Source organism: Trichomycterus rosablanca, chromosome 8 (genome assembly GCF_030014385.1).
Source record: "Trichomycterus rosablanca isolate fTriRos1 chromosome 8, fTriRos1.hap1, whole genome shotgun sequence".
Classification (NCBI taxonomy): domain Eukaryota; kingdom Metazoa; phylum Chordata; class Actinopteri; order Siluriformes; family Trichomycteridae; genus Trichomycterus; species Trichomycterus rosablanca.
Genome location: NC_085995.1, coordinates 32,268,796 through 32,284,369, shown reverse-complemented (window position 1 = coordinate 32,284,369; position 15,574 = coordinate 32,268,796). Strand labels below are relative to the sequence as shown.

The window sequence follows — 15,574 nt, the reverse complement described above, 5'->3', positions numbered from 1 at the left end:
CATACCCTAAACTGTTACTGCACAGCTGGAAGCATATACTTTTTTTCCAGCAGGATGATGCTCTATGCCTAAAAGCCAGTTGAATCTAGGATGAAGGACCACTAGATCAAGACCCTGACATAGTAAGATCAATTACTACACCGGACCCCACTAAAGACATCTGGTATGGTTTATATTCATTTTCATTAGCCACTTTATCCCGGTCAGGGTAATGGTGGGTCTGGCTCCAACCAGAATTACTGGATGCAAGGCGTTAACACACCCTGGACAGAGCGCCAATCCACGACAATGACAATAGTTCTAATTATACAGTCCCATTGCCACATGTGTATTAAATTAAGCCCCTAGCCATGCAGTCTGCCTTTACAAACACTTGTGAAAGAATGGCTCTTTCTAAAAAGTGTGGTACTGTAATAGGATGCCACATAGCAGAGCCCTGACCTTAATCCCAACAAATACTTTTGGGATAAATTAGAACAGAGATCGCAAAGCAGGTAATCTTGTCCAACATTAGTGTCTGACCTCTCAAATGCTGGAAGCTGTTATAGCTGCAATGCGGTTTAATGTGTAGGTGTACCTTTGTATACACACACACACACACACACATATTGTATTGGGTATTGGGGTGCCAATAAGTGTGACGTGTGGTATTGTTAAATATGAATTCAGATGAGGTTTTCTTTAATTGGAATAAGCTGTCTTCAATTACAAGTTAAAGAACATGAAAATGCATTAAATGTACACACATCTTTATGTAGTGAAATAAATAACTATACAAATAACATCACCTTGAGAAATTCACGAACAAACTGAAATGCTCAGGCACATTATAATTCTGATATGTATTTTTATTATCCTTTAGACAACATTCATTTTAATTTCTAAAACATCTAAAACAATTAACAATCCTGAACAACACTGAAGAGAACTATTGGTGCATGCTGTGGATTATGAGCATTGGAAGACAAAGCACCAACTCATACAGTTAAAAAAAACAATCAGAAAGTTTCAACAATCAAATTAAACACACAAATGTCCAGAATAACTTCAATACTATTGTTAATGTACTTAAAGTGACAGTAGAGATGATTATCACGGAATAATGTAAAAGCCAGCATTTTTTAATGTCAAGTTTTCTTTTTTAATTGTCCAGTTTATAATTTTTCTATCCTTTGTTAAGTTATCTGATTGAAAGAATTGATTTCTAAATTATAAACTAAAGGAAAATCTTTCGAGAAGTGTGGGTTAAAGCATAATAGTCTTTGTATTTTGGCAGCTTCTGTTAAGGATCGCCACATCGATTCATTCGCCTTCATCTTGGCCATCCTCCTCTGTCAGACCAAACACCTTCAAGTTCTCCATGTTCTCACAGTAAGTCTGGTTTCCCTGGAATCAATGGGCACTATGCAGTAAAACATCCAGGACAGGACAGGGTCTTGGCTATACACCCCCTTGCCCCACACAGATAATCATGTTTGTATGTAGACCCCTGACTGGCTGATAAAATACCCCAAATACTATATTATTACACACCTGCATCGTAACTGTATTTTTATTCTTTTTGATTACAAGTAAAACATCCCGTTAAATACCCTACACACCCAAAAGAAAAACTATAGAGTACCTCTCATCTAGTCTGCTTAAACATTGCTCCTATAATCTACAACTAACTTGCATGGTTTTAACATTGTTAACATTTAAAAGCTATTCACAGTGTCATTGTTATATAAGCAGATCCAGAACAATAGCAAAATATTAAACACTCAAAATGCTACATCAGCAAAGTATTCACCAAAAACATTTAAGTTCTACAATCATAATCAGTGTTCAACAGCAGCTAAGAAAACCTTTTGAAGACAGACATATTTTCATAAGAATACATCTGAAGAACCATGTTTGGCAATTTCTTCTAAAGTGAATGAAAACAACTAGAAAACACTCTGAGCAGGGGTTGTGTATACTCTCTAGTATCTTTACAAGCCTCTTTAGTATCATTATGAAATCAAGATATAAGCCAGATCGTGAAAAAGTAAATAAATTGTGCTGAATAACTAGCTATCAATTAACAATTGACAGAAAATTTTAAAAATTCTATGTAGATCACATGCATGCCAGGAGCACTCAAAACTAGAATACAAATAAACCCCTTTCCATTGTGAAACTATCGATTTCTTTTTGATCTGTTTAAATGTTTAAAACAATATAAAAAATGTACTACCCAGGTGTAAACAACTGTGTAACTTAGTAAAAGTCACTTCAAAATTAATTAGGTTTTTGTTTTAAAGCATCACTAAGAGTCTAATCCTAATAAACAAACTCTGGTTTCACCCCAGGTTGGCATAATAAATGGCACAGTTAGGGGATTTGTGCCATAGGTGCATGGGCCACTTAGGGTTTCTGTATAAATGTTAGTTAATTGTGCAAACTGCAATGTTTCAGGCAAAAAGATGTAGGGCTGGGCAATATGGTAATATTTCAATCTTGTTATGTATTTAAACTTCACAACGTGTTTGATTATTCTGGGAATTGTAATGCAACAAGTAATACATTTGTATCCATTTACTTCATGACATTTCATGACACTTTCGCCATATTGCCCACCCCTATGTAAAAACAAAAGCCTAGAAAAGCCTGGCAATAATCCTCCAGTGCAGTTATATATATTTTAGCTGTACAGTAAAATAGGGTCCTCCAGCTCATGGATAGGAGCTGTACTGCTTTGGCTTTCACTTGAATCAGAGTCATATGAAATGTCGGGCAGTTCAGAGAAGCTCAGAGCTACCTGTTCATCTTCAAAATCAGAGCGCACTGGCTGATAAGACTCCATGAACACCTCACCGTCATCAACTGCACCAAAATCCTGTGGGATGTACAACATCTCAGGGTAGTTGTGGCTCACCAGGTCACTGCTGGTGGTGGCCGAGACCTTGCGGAAGGCAAGCATGTGCATGTGAGAGAACTTGACGTATTTGTAGCGCCTGAAGCCCAGCGACTCTATGGCCACGCGCCAGCTGCGCATCATGAGTGCGTGCCGGCCTTGGTGTGATGAGTCAGGTGTGATGATCAAAAGCAGGCCATGCAGCGTGAGCAGCTCGTGTGCTTTCTTGCAGCACAACCAACGCTGGTAGGGTGAGGGAAAATAAGAGAGCAGGAGGGAAAACACTACCACGTGAAAAAGCTGCGCCGGCAGAGCATCAATAGGGTCATGCAGGTAATGGATGAATGCATTAAATGCATCCCCCGCCAGCTGAAGAGGCTGCTGAAGCTGCAGGTTCAGGAAGTCGCACTTGTACACACTCTGAAGTCAAGAAAGGAAGCAGAAATACAGGACTATAGTAACAATATCTTACATTTAACTATGCTGTAAAAAAGAAAAGTGGTATTATAATTTGAATTTATAAATCACACATACCTCAACTGCAGGCACTATGTCAATTCCCACTGTGAGGAACTCATCAAATTTTAGGAAAGGATTGAAGCAACTGCCCACATCCAACAGATGCAGTTTGCCAAACTGGAGGTTTGGGCTGAAATGGTAATAAATTAATAAATAAATTTAACTTCATGCATCAAACCGTGTGTCTGAACACTGCCTGTGACAACATGAGTTTTCAGTGTTGTCTGTTTGGATACTCTTTCAGTTTCCAAAACATGCAGCAGTTTAAACTTTTCTTTTCTAAACCTTTTCCTTAACTGCCAAATATGCAAAATAAAGATCCCAATGTTTTAATGATCAGTATAATTACAGTTCATAAATAAAAAGTAGACCTTTATGTGATTCAAAAAACTGGGACAGAGGCATGTTTACCACCTTGTTACATAGGGCTGGGCGATTTTGCAAAAAAAAAAAAAAAAATCTCGATTAATTTAAAATGATAACCGATTGTCGATTACGATTTCTTTTTGGTTTTGTATAATGCAATTGAAATAAGACTCAAATTTCTTTTTTTTGCATTGTAATTTAAAAGACTGCAGAAGTGCAAAAATAGTAACAGCACCACCGGGACTCAAACTTTATAACAATAACGATATCACAATAATTAAAACAAAATAGAAATTTAAATTATCTATATGCTTTATAAGAATAGCTCACAAACAACTCTTGTTTTAAATATTGTGCAGCAGAACCACCTTACATTCTTTACAGGTTTCTTAAAAGGAACACGAGCCTGTTTACTGTTTCCACCACTAAGTGAGTCTGTATCAGTATCTACACTGGGGGGCATCAAGTAATCACTCAGCTCAGCTTTCATTTTGTCCTCTTGTGATTGGGGGGTGGATGGAGGGGGCCAGTTCTGCTTCTAACAATATGGACTACAAATCCCAAGCGCTCACGTACTGTCACGTGACTGTCACATGTCCCGGTCAGCCAATCCTGATCGGGCTCACCGTCTCCGGAGTTTTGATTCAGTTCGGCGGTGTTTGATTCAGTGAATCTTAATTAAAGTCTTCTGTTTGTGTCTCGTTTTGCCGATCATGTTTGCGCTCCTTATTTCTAAATCTAACCGTTACCGTGTATAATCCTTGTTGTCTTCCGTTTACTGTTTTAGTTTATCCTCTGGTTTTGGACTTTACCTGATTTTGTACACTGTTTTTGCCCTTTTGATATTAAACTTTCCCTGATTTATATTCCGCGGGCGTCTGGTCAGTTTCTGCCTCGTGACATGTTGGTATTTTAATTAAAATATAAAGTATGTAAACAATCGCGATTGTCACATTCTAACATCGGGTGAAAACGTTCATGCGAATTAACCGAATTAATCGTGAAAATCGCCCAGCCCTATTGTTACATAACTTTTCCAAAGAAATTACACTTTTTAATAATTTAGGAACTGAGGATAATTGTTGTAGTTTTGCAAGTAATATTTTGCTCATTCTTGCTTCATACAGAACAGTACACACTCAGAAAGATACCATATAAAAAGGGGAACAGTCTGTCCTGGGTTTAATGTCAATATAAACCAAGTTCTTCATTGTGCAGAAATTCTTGTAAGAAATCAATTAAAGAATTTTGATTGTAACAATAAAATGCAGAGATTTGTAATCAGAATGACCGATCACCTGGGCTTAAAGGAGTCTGGTTGAGCTTTTAAAGGTGCTCCATTTGCAGTTGCAGCGTGTCTTGCCGTCTTCTCGTCCTTCTCCAACGCTTTTTTCATTCCTCCATCCATGAAATACTCCTGACAAACACTACGTAAGAAAACAAAACAACGTAGTCAAAATTCCATTTTACTTTAATATTAATGAGCTGAAATTCTGTATGTTCTAAAGGTGCAACAACCATCTTTATTTGTTTGTAACTGTTTTAATTTTTCCTGTCATTTTTGTAGCATGGTTTTGTATTGCCTATCCTAAATAATTTCATTTCTTTGTTATTGTTTTTATTGCACTCTGTAAGCCTGTCATTTTTATCTATTATTATTTTACTTTATTTTTTTATTTACTACTTTTCCCACTTTTTTCCCCCAATTTTATCCCCCAGTCTAATCGTGTCCAATTTACCCTGACCGCGTCCTCTATACTGATTCGACCCTTCACCGCTGACTGAGGACGCCTTCAAACTGACATGCGCCCCCTCCGGCACACAGTCAGTACGGATTGTGCATTTTTCACCTGCTCAGGTCGAGTTCATACACTTGACAGGCACTGTGCTTGGAGGGCCATACCCCCATCAGCATTATTCCTCAGCCCTGTGCAGGCGCCATCAGTCAGCCAGCAGGGGCCGTAGTTGCACCAGTTATGAGGACCTATGATCCGACTTTCTTTACCCTCTAACCCTGAACAACAGCCGATCGTTGTTCATGCAGCCGCCCAGCCCAGTCGGAAAGGCAGAGCTGAGCTTCGATACGATGTATTCGAAACCCCAACTCTGGTGAGCTAGCGTACTTTACCGCTGCGCCACCTGAGCGGCCTATTTTTATCTATAATTAAATTGCTAATTTATTCTCTTAAACTAAGTGTTACATCCACTACATTACATTACATTACACGCCCATCCAGGATATCATCTGTTTGAATTATTGCCTTCTGGAAAACGTTACAGATCAATTACATCAAGGACAAACAGGATGAGGAATAGCTTCTACCCCTGTGCAATAAGAGAGCTGAACTCAGCAAGCTTACTAGTTGCAATCTTAAACTGTGCAATAATTAGTCAAACAATGCTACAAACAAATGGCAATCTGATAATGGGCCAGTGATAGCTCAGTGGTTAAGGTACTGGAGTAGTAAACAGAAGGTTGCCGGTTCAAGCCCCGCCACCACCAAGTTGCCACTGTTGGGTCCCTGAGCAAGGCCCTTAACCCTCAATTGCTCATCGTGTTCCGCTCATTGTGTTCCGCTCACTGTGTAAGTCGCTTTGGATAAAAGCGTCTGCTAAATGCTGAAAATGAAAATGTAAATGATAATGTGCAATAATTAGTCAGACAATGCTACAAACTAAGCACCTTATATGTACCTCACATATTATGTCATGTGTATTGTGCAATAATCTACTGAACAATGTTTATAGTCTCAAGCACCTTATATGTACTTCATTATAGTGTAAGTGTATGTGTACTCCTCGTACAAATTGTTATACCTTGTATGATAGCACAGATGGGTCTGCTTTCAATTTCGCTGTACTGCACGCAGTGGAGTGACAAAGTATTCTAATTCTAATTCTAACAATCAGCTGGACTGCAAACAAGGTGCACTCCCCAAGATCACTGGCATCTACTCTACAAAATAAGATTTGTTTTAAAGAAATGTATTTTAAAAAAACTGTAAACCTGTAGCACACTGGACAATGAGTTACTCTGAATGTGTCTATGATTTAAAAAAATTGAAAGACATGCTAGATATTTGTGTCATCCAAGCATCAATAATTACTTCTGGCTGCCTTGCTTACAGGTTAGTTCAAGCCAGTTCATACAATAAATAAGAAAAAATATGTAATAATCCATTTAGAAGCAAGATTTAAACATAACTGTTTAAGGTAATAGATTTCAGGCAAATTATCATTAGTTTTTTTACTTGAATGTCAATATTTTTTTACCTGCGGCACCATTCGATACGTCCCTCCCCATCACACTTTTTGGCCCAGTGGTTGTCAGCTAGACTCTTCATGGCAAAGGCATATTCACTCAGCGTCTGCTCGTCCTCACAGTGCTCGCGCCATATCTTTTCAAAGTCGCCCACTGCAGTAGACAGGAGAAAGAGCTCCATAAACATCCATAAAACCCAAGACTTTTAAAAATAATCATTTTTTTTTACAATAACAAAACTGTAAATATTAATTGAAAGCAAAACCTTACTTTTGTAACTGCAGCTTGTTTGATCTGAAACTTAAAAACACTCCACAACACCACGACTTTATCCCTCTCTCAGTTTTCCCATGATCAATCACAGTACTACTATAGTACTACTTTAAATGACTACTTAAATAAATATCAGCTGCTCGTAAATGCACGCCAAGAAAAAATTTATCCTTTCAACTAAGACTGTGTTCATAAGCACAACCAAATTAAAAAGAGCTGTCCCATGACCAAGTGGAAAACTACAGACCTCATCAGATTTAAAGAAAATCTGACAAAAACAAGTAGGACTGTTTTGCCCTGCTCTGCCCTGCTTAATAACATGAATATTACTTCAGGGTGCAGAGTGGTCTACTGTAGATCATGGTTTGCTTATTATCTAACATGGCGTTACTGAATGGAGTACTGTGCACAGATTTATAAAGGTTGGAAGCAGGAAGATCTAAAAATGAGAATGTGTTTGTACAGAAGTATAAATTAGTTGTGGCTTTAATCTCCTGGCATAGGCACAGCATGTACCTAATGCCCCAAAGTATTATGAAAAGGAAAAACATGTAACTGCACTGACAAACAAGCCTTTTCATGAGTCTATCTATGTTTATATTCAGATGAAATGTTGACATTTCTGTTGCAGGTTCCAAATAAACTGTTCAGTGAACACTAAACTTAGCAATCTGATGCTAAGTAATCATGTAAAATGTAAGTAAAATGTAATCAATAAAAAAAGCATGACAAAAATTTGTGTTATGTTTTTAAGGTAATAAGTCTGGCATTTACAACTGCTGTTTTTAATTTATGCATGTGTTCGCATGGACATGTGTTTGTGTTGGCTCATTTACAGTTACATTCGTTTGGCATTTACTGTTGGCATTTTATAAAAATGACAGCAAAAGTAGAGTTCATTAAGAGAAATGGTAGAGATTTGAGAAAGCTCAAAGTTTCTAACACTGTGTAAATAGAAAGTTTTAAGCCCTTTAATCAGTCTGTAATATTGTGTTTTCTGGTCTATTTTCCTTCTTTTGCTAATAGCGCTCCAATTATTTCAGTCTATACGAATAACGTTATAATATTTATACAAAGTAAAAGGTCAAACAACACTTTTAAATCATTCATCCTTTCACGATTCTGAAAGCGTGTACCAAAAGTATGTGAATTATGGAATCAAAAACAGTGAATAACAGAATTACATGTATTGATCGAATTCAACAATTACAACAAGTGTTTCAGTTCAGGCAAACATTAAAATTATAGTCAATCATGTGCTGTACAAAAGGTAGAGAGATGTTGCTAAAAACTGAAAAACAGTGAACCACAAGCTTTGAAAAGGTAGACATAAATTGTTTAAACAATTTAAAATCCAATCAATGACTTACTTACCTTACAGATTAATGTCTGGCAATCTTAAGGAAAGGAATGAGTTTGTGTATAGTCGCCCTGACTTGTTCCTTGGTCTATATCTTGAATATGCATGAATTTGTCCAAGTCATCCTCAATGTGCTGTTTTGCACAAATGTAAAAGCGGAACTACAGGCGCAATAATGTAGCTGACAGAGGAACAGGTTCAAAAGTTTGGTCAGCAATATCAATGCTTCCTGTTTACCTCGGCTGCATTTTCGGTTTAATACCAATCATTGCCAAATGCCCTAAAGGAAAAGTCACAGAAATTACCACAGAATTTGAAAAGCACCTTCATGTGCTCACTGCAAACTTCACAATGATTTACTTAATGGAAAATCTGCACATCATCAAAAGTAATGCATAAAGTCCATAACTTGGTGCAATAAGCACAAAACCTGAAACCTTATAACAGTAAAACTAGGTACTATGGACTGATCTGTCAACAATGACACTATTTCCAGCAAGAAAAAGCATTAAGTTATGCATTTACCTCCCCTTTTTTACTGGTATGGGCAGTCCAAAAAACGATTTGCATGGTTGTGTATCAGCCAACAAAATATAAGACAATACAGTATACACAAACAGGTGCACCCAGTGGTGCAGCAAGTGTCTTTACAGACATGACTAGTTATGTCTGTGGGGATGGGGATGGGGATGGGGGTGGGGATGGGGATGGGGGTGGGGGTGGGGATGGGGATGGGGATGGGGATGGGGATGGGGATGGGGGTGGGGATGGGGGTGGGGATGGGGGTGGGCCTGTTCCACCTGTTATGGATTGGCACCCTGTCCAGGGCATTCCTGCATTGCACTCAGTGTTTGCCAGTGAAACCTGCGTGGGGCAACACTAAGACAAAGCAGTGGATGATATAATAACAATGATCTTGTACATATTGCTAATTTTATTTAAAAGTAGCTCAGGGTATGATTTAGTAAGGACAGCCCAATCATTTACATTTTCAGCATTTAGCAGACGCTTTTATCCAAAGCGACTTACACAATGAGCGGAACACGATGAGCAATTGAGGGTTAAGGGCCTTGCTCAGGGACCCAACAGTGGCAACTTGGTGGTGGCGGGGCTTGAACCGGCAACCTTCTGCTTACTAGTCCAGTACCTTAACCACTGAGCTATCACTGGCCCTGATCACCAGATTGTAACATCAACTTTTCAGCCATGCAGCCATGTGAAGTAGATCTTTACATTCTTCATATAACAGCATTTAGAGGGATTTTAAGTTGCTTCGGTTAAAGGATATCGCGACTAGTTAGTAAGTTTAATTCGTTTTTAGGTATTAATATTTTGCTGAATGTGTTTTTATAGTGTTTCTGTATAACCCAAGACGCACAAAGCAAATGAGGAACCAACTAAGGCTGAGTGCCAAACCGCATACTACCCTACATAACTTTAGCACTAATCTGAATGACTACTTGGTAAACTTATGTGCTTTTTGTAAACCTTGTGTAGTTAGCTCAGGTAACCAAACGAAAAAAACAACTAATCACTATTTTAAACTACGACAGTAATGACTGGGCCATGGTGGTAATGGAATTTAAAAATATTCACCAACTGTTGTTTTCAAAGTTTTAGGAAATAACACTTTAGCCTCAGTAAACCAAGTACAGTTAAATGCTAACACATGTAGCTTAGCATAAGCGGCTAACAGTTTTACCTTCTTTGTATTTCTTTCTGAGTTTTCGGTGGACACTTTTTACCAGGCCGGACAGTTTCTCCTGCTGCTCCCGCTCACACAGCAGGTCTTCTTGGGCTGCGGGACCATACATGGGTCGGCACGGCTCGGAGTGAGTGCCGGTATAAATCCCGGTGTGAGTGCGGGAGCTGGGCTGTAAGTCCATAGCACCGTTAGCGCTACGGCGCACTCACCAGTGACGCTACAGCACGGCGCGCGCGCCCCCGGTGCTGTACCAGGCAGGCGCGTGCGCTCTTCGAGGGAGCCGTTAGCACAGGCCTGATTATTCCATTTGTACTTTAAGTAGATTTTTCTTACATTTTAATTTGTAGCAAACTAATAGCAATAAATAAATAAATAACTATGATGACAATGTTACCGCTAACGTAATCATGATAACCTAAGTACTTTATTTGCATCATTAATTCAATTAGTTTTTTTTCATATTGCTGTATACTGTAAACACATCTGCATTTATCAATCAATCAGTCTGTCATAATTATTTTCATTTCATTTTCATCAACTGCTTTATTCTGGTCAGGGTTGAGGCGGGTCCGGTTCCACCAGGAAGCACTGGGCACAAGGCAGGAATACCCTGGACAGTGCAGCAATCCATAGCAGAGCCTTACCAACTTTTTTGTCTATCTACTTATCTTTATATCTATCTGTCAGTCAACTATACGATTTTTCTCTGCCTACATTTACATTTTCAGCATTTAGCAGACACTTTTATCCAACGCGACTTACAGTACTGTGACAGTATACTGGTTAAGGGCCTTGCTTAAGGGCCCAACAGTGGCAAGCTGGCAGTGGTGGGGCTTGAACCAGTGACCTTTCAATTATTAGCCCAGCACCTTAACCTCTAGGCTACAACTGCCCTGTCTAGACCTGTCTAGTCATTTAAATTAATTCCGTCTATCTATATTATCTATATCCACATAAAATTTACATCTTTACATAATGAATCGGTTGGGTTAATGAATAGTGCATGATTTAAGCTTTATGCTTCTCAACTTAATAGTTTGGTAATATTTTGAAAATGAAAGTATATTTGATGACACTAACTGGTCTAATACAAAAAAGGATTGGATTAACATTCTTAATTGTCCCCATCACTTTATGCCCTTATAGTATGATAATCTTCTGAGTAACTGAGCTCCTCAGTTACTAACTGAACTAAACCTAACTGCAACCCTCAGTTAGTTCAGACATTCAATTTTAAATAATTGTTGGGCCCTTGAGCAAGGCCCTCAGCCCTCAAGTGCTTATATTGAATTCAGTCATAATTGTAAGTCACTTTGGATAAAAGCAAGCGTCCGCTAAATGCTGCAAATGTAAAATGTAAATTTTGGAAATTACATTTGAAAATGACAAAGAAAACTTAATAAGCCTCTAAAATTAACTAACTCTAAAATTGGTTTCAGTTTTATTAGTTGCCACTTTTTCAGGAAGCCTCTGCCACATACGTATAAAGCCATCACCATCATTTTGCATTATTATTTGTAGCCATCTAGGCAGGCAAGGTCCTGTATAATTTATAATTAAACAGTTTTATTTACTGCTATGAAAAATCGAGTGTTTATGAATATTGCTACTTTTGAGTAAAAAATACATATTGTATTACATATTTGATAAAGTCGTGTTGTTGAGGTTGTTTTTCAGAACATTAGAATATTACTAGTACAAACACAATGTGTAAACGTTTTTGTAACACCAGTGTAACAGCTAAATAATTATGACAAATGTTTTTTTAAAAGAAATACAGTGTATCACAAAAGTGAGTACACCCCTCACATTTCTGCAAATATTTCATTATATATTTTCATGGGACAACACTATAGACATGAAACTTGGATATAACTTAGAGTAATCAGTGTACAGCGTGTATAGCAGTGTAGATTTACTGTCTTCTGAAAATAACTCAACACACAGCCATTAATGTCTAAATAGCTGGCAACATAAGTGAGTACACCCCACAGTGAACATGTCCAAATTGTGCCCAAATGTGTCGTTGTCCCTCCCTGGTGTCATGTGTCAAGGTCCCAGGTGTAAATGGGGAGCAGGGCTGTTAAATTTGGTGTTTTGGGTACAATTCTCTCATACTGGCCACTGGATATTCAACATGGCACCTCATGGCAAAGAACTCTCTGAGGATGTGAGAAATAGAATTGTTGCTCTCCACAAAGATGGCCTGGGCTATAAGAAGATTGCTAACACCCTGAAACTGAGCTACAGCATGGTGGCCAAGGTCATACAGCGGTTTTCCAGGACAGGTTCCACTCGGAACAGGCTTCGCCAGGGTCGACCAAAGAAGTTGAGTCCACGTGTTCGGCGTCATATCCAGAGGTTGGCTTTAAAAAATAGACACATGAGTGCTGCCAGCATTGCTGCAGAGGTTGAAGACGTGGGAGGTCAGCCTGTCAGTGCTCAGACCATACGCCGCACACTGCATCAACTCGGTCTGCATGGTCGTCATCCCAGAAGGAAGCTGACGCACAAGAAAGCCCGCAAACAGTTTGCTGAAGACAAGCAGTCCAAGAACATGGATTACTGGAATGCCCTGTGGTCTGACGAGACCAAGATAAACTTGTTTGGCTCAGATGGTGTCCAGCATGTGTGGCGGCGCCCTGGTGAGAAGTACCAAGACAACTGTATCTTGCCTACAGTCAAGCATGGTGGTGGTAGCATCATGGTCTTGGGCTGCATGAGTGTTGCTGGCACTGGGGAGCTGCGGTTCATTGAGGGAAACATGAATTCCAACATGTACTGTGACATTCTGAAACAGAGCATGATCCCCTCCCTTCGAAAACTGGGCCTCATGGCAGTTTTCCAACAGGATAACGACCCCAAACACAACCTCCAAGATGACAACTGCCTTGCTGAGGAAGCTGAAGGTAAAGGTGATGGACTAAACCCAATTGAGCACCTGTGGCGCATCCTCAAGTGGAAGGTGGAGGAGTTCAAGGTGTCTAACATCCACCAGCTCCGTGATGTCATCATGGAGGAGTGGAAGAGGATTCCAGTAGCAACCTGTGCAGCTCTGGTGAATTCCATGCCCAGGAGGGTTAAGGCAGTGCTGGATAATAATGGTGGTCACACAAAATATTGACACTTTGGGCACAATTTGGACATGTTCACTGTGGGGTGTACTCACTTATGTTGCCAGCTATTTAGACATTAATGGCTGTGTGTTGAGTTATTTTCAGAAGACAGTACATCTACACTGCTATACAAGTTGTACACTGACTACTCTAAGTTATATCCAAGTTTTATTTCTAGTGTTGTCCCATGAAAAGATATAATAAAATATTTGCAGAAATGTGAGGGGTGTACTCACTTTTGTGATACACTGTACATATGTATAAATACTTACGTCATGCGTGTTATGCATTATGCAAAGGAAACCTGTTTCAACCCATTAAATGATACCTATAGCACATTTTACAGTATAAAAATATAATATTGTTTAGCTAAAAAGTACTGTACTAAAATGGTTGCAGAATGCCTATTGAACAGAACAACTGCAAAAATTACACAAATGTTTAAAAAAATAACCTCACATTATTTATTTTATGCATTTATTTAATACTAAAACATGATCATCATAAAATAGACACAAATTCAATTATTGAATTCAAGTATGTTATTGAACACTCTTCACTTTCCAGCTTATTCAGATTATAATACAACTACTTGGATACAAACATTTAAAAAGCCTTCAGAAATAAGTTTTGTGCAGGAAAGCTTTAACAGTGTAATTATTGCACCATTGTTGCACATCAGAATTATGCAGTCACATTTTGCAGTTCAAGTTGGTGGAAAATGAAATAGCTTGAAGTCTAAGAGTAGTGCATTTCTTCCTAGGTCTTATGTTTCCCTGTTTCTGTGTACAGTGAAAAATTTGCAAAATATATTAACAAATAATACATGCTTAAAATGCACTATAATTTTGATCAAGGTGAGAAAATATTACTAGTGTCTGTCATTTTAGGTCAGATACTTTTTAAAGGTTCTCTTTGTTGTTGAAAATAAAGACAATACACAGCAAGCAGGTAGAGCCCAAAACATGCAATGAAGTCACAAAAGTAAGTTGCGACTAAAAATACAATCAACAAAAATGTGTACAAAATAATTTGGGACACATTATCTAAGGGAAAAATCTCTCTCCAAAGCAGGTTCTTCCTTATAACTACCTCCTCTTCTTTTGTTAGAGGCAGTGTAGCCCTCTCCAGCTCCACCATTTCTTCATTTGACAGATCATCCAGCAGGGCATTTGGCTGGTCCTCATCAACATACTCAGAAATAGAAGGTAGGGGTGAGGGTATTGTCCTCGTTCTGCTTATGGATGGTCTTTTTGCCATGGATACAACCTCTTTAAATCCTGGCTGCTGTGTCTTCTTAAGTCTGTGCAGATACAACTCCATTTCATCATCTGACATAGATTCTGTAGAGGCACTGTCATCCATGTTCTCAGAATTGTCATTGCTGGCTGCTTTATCCTTTTCTGTTTGACAGCATGTCTCGTCTTTTATATTAAAAAGTTCGATGGAGTCAGTATTGTAGTCCAACCCGTCTACCCTGTTACTGTTTTGTGTCAGTGCATGCTGAGTTAAATCAGTTTCACAGACCTCATCTTCTTCATCATTTAAGTATCTTTCACCCCATTGCTCCTTAGACTCCTGTTCTAAGGTTTTGCTTGTGCCTTGCCTTTCCTGTTCCACATCTAGGTGAACATTGTTGTTAACAGTTGCAGTTATGTATAAAATAGATTCTTGATTTTGATTTGTTTGGCTAATATGTACATTAATTGGTGGGATTGTGTCTACAGTCATCAGTTTTGGGTTTATATATGAATCATTTGTACAGGTAGTTTCAGTGGCAGATTGTGTTAGAGTTAAAGTTCCAACACAATTATCATCTTCATAATCTTTGCTACTCTTAATTTTTGTCTCAGTTCCAACATGATCGGAATCAGCACCACCATAACAACTGTTATTTGACTCCTGGACTAGATTAGCATCTTCTGTAATGTGGGCATGTGTGTTACCAGTTCTCTCTGGGTTATTATTTTGTGTTTGTTTGGTTCCCTGTATCAGATTCTGAGAATTTATAAGTGCTTGGCTTTCGCTGAAGTCAGATGTTACATTTGATGCAATATCAAAATCTAACAAGGATTCAAGAATATGATTTTTTTCT

At 38.5% G+C, this 15,574-nt stretch overlaps 1 protein-coding gene across 1 annotated transcript; it reads right to left on the bottom strand.

Annotated features, from left to right (window-relative positions):
• Positions 1 to 827: 827 nt before the first annotated feature.
• On the bottom strand, positions 828 to 10,631 carry bmt2 (base methyltransferase of 25S rRNA 2 homolog). The gene is made up of 5 exons (XM_063000739.1): positions 10,361 to 10,631; positions 7,037 to 7,178; positions 5,062 to 5,190; positions 3,413 to 3,527; positions 828 to 3,298 (listed from the first exon to the last, which is right to left on the bottom strand). The coding sequence occupies exons 1-5, from the start codon at positions 10,542 to 10,544 to the stop codon at positions 2,666 to 2,668; spliced, it is 1,203 nt and encodes a 400-aa protein (XP_062856809.1). The 5' UTR covers positions 10,545 to 10,631; the 3' UTR covers positions 828 to 2,665.
• Positions 10,632 to 15,574: the final 4,943 nt, after the last annotated feature.

Bases quoted from the DNA above. Each gene is read 5' to 3' on its own strand.
- bmt2 (XM_063000739.1), bottom strand. From the start codon at position 10,544: ATGGACTTACAGCCCAGCTCCCGCACTCACACCGGGATTTATACCGGC. The intron at 5,191-7,036 runs GTAAAAAAATAT...TTTCTTACGTAG, and splicing joins CGTATCGAATGGTGCCGCAG to TGTTTGTCAGGAGTATTTCA. The intron at 3,528-5,061 runs GTGATCGGTCAT...TTACCATTTCAG, and splicing joins CCAGACTCCTTTAAGCCCAG to CCCAAACCTCCAGTTTGGCA.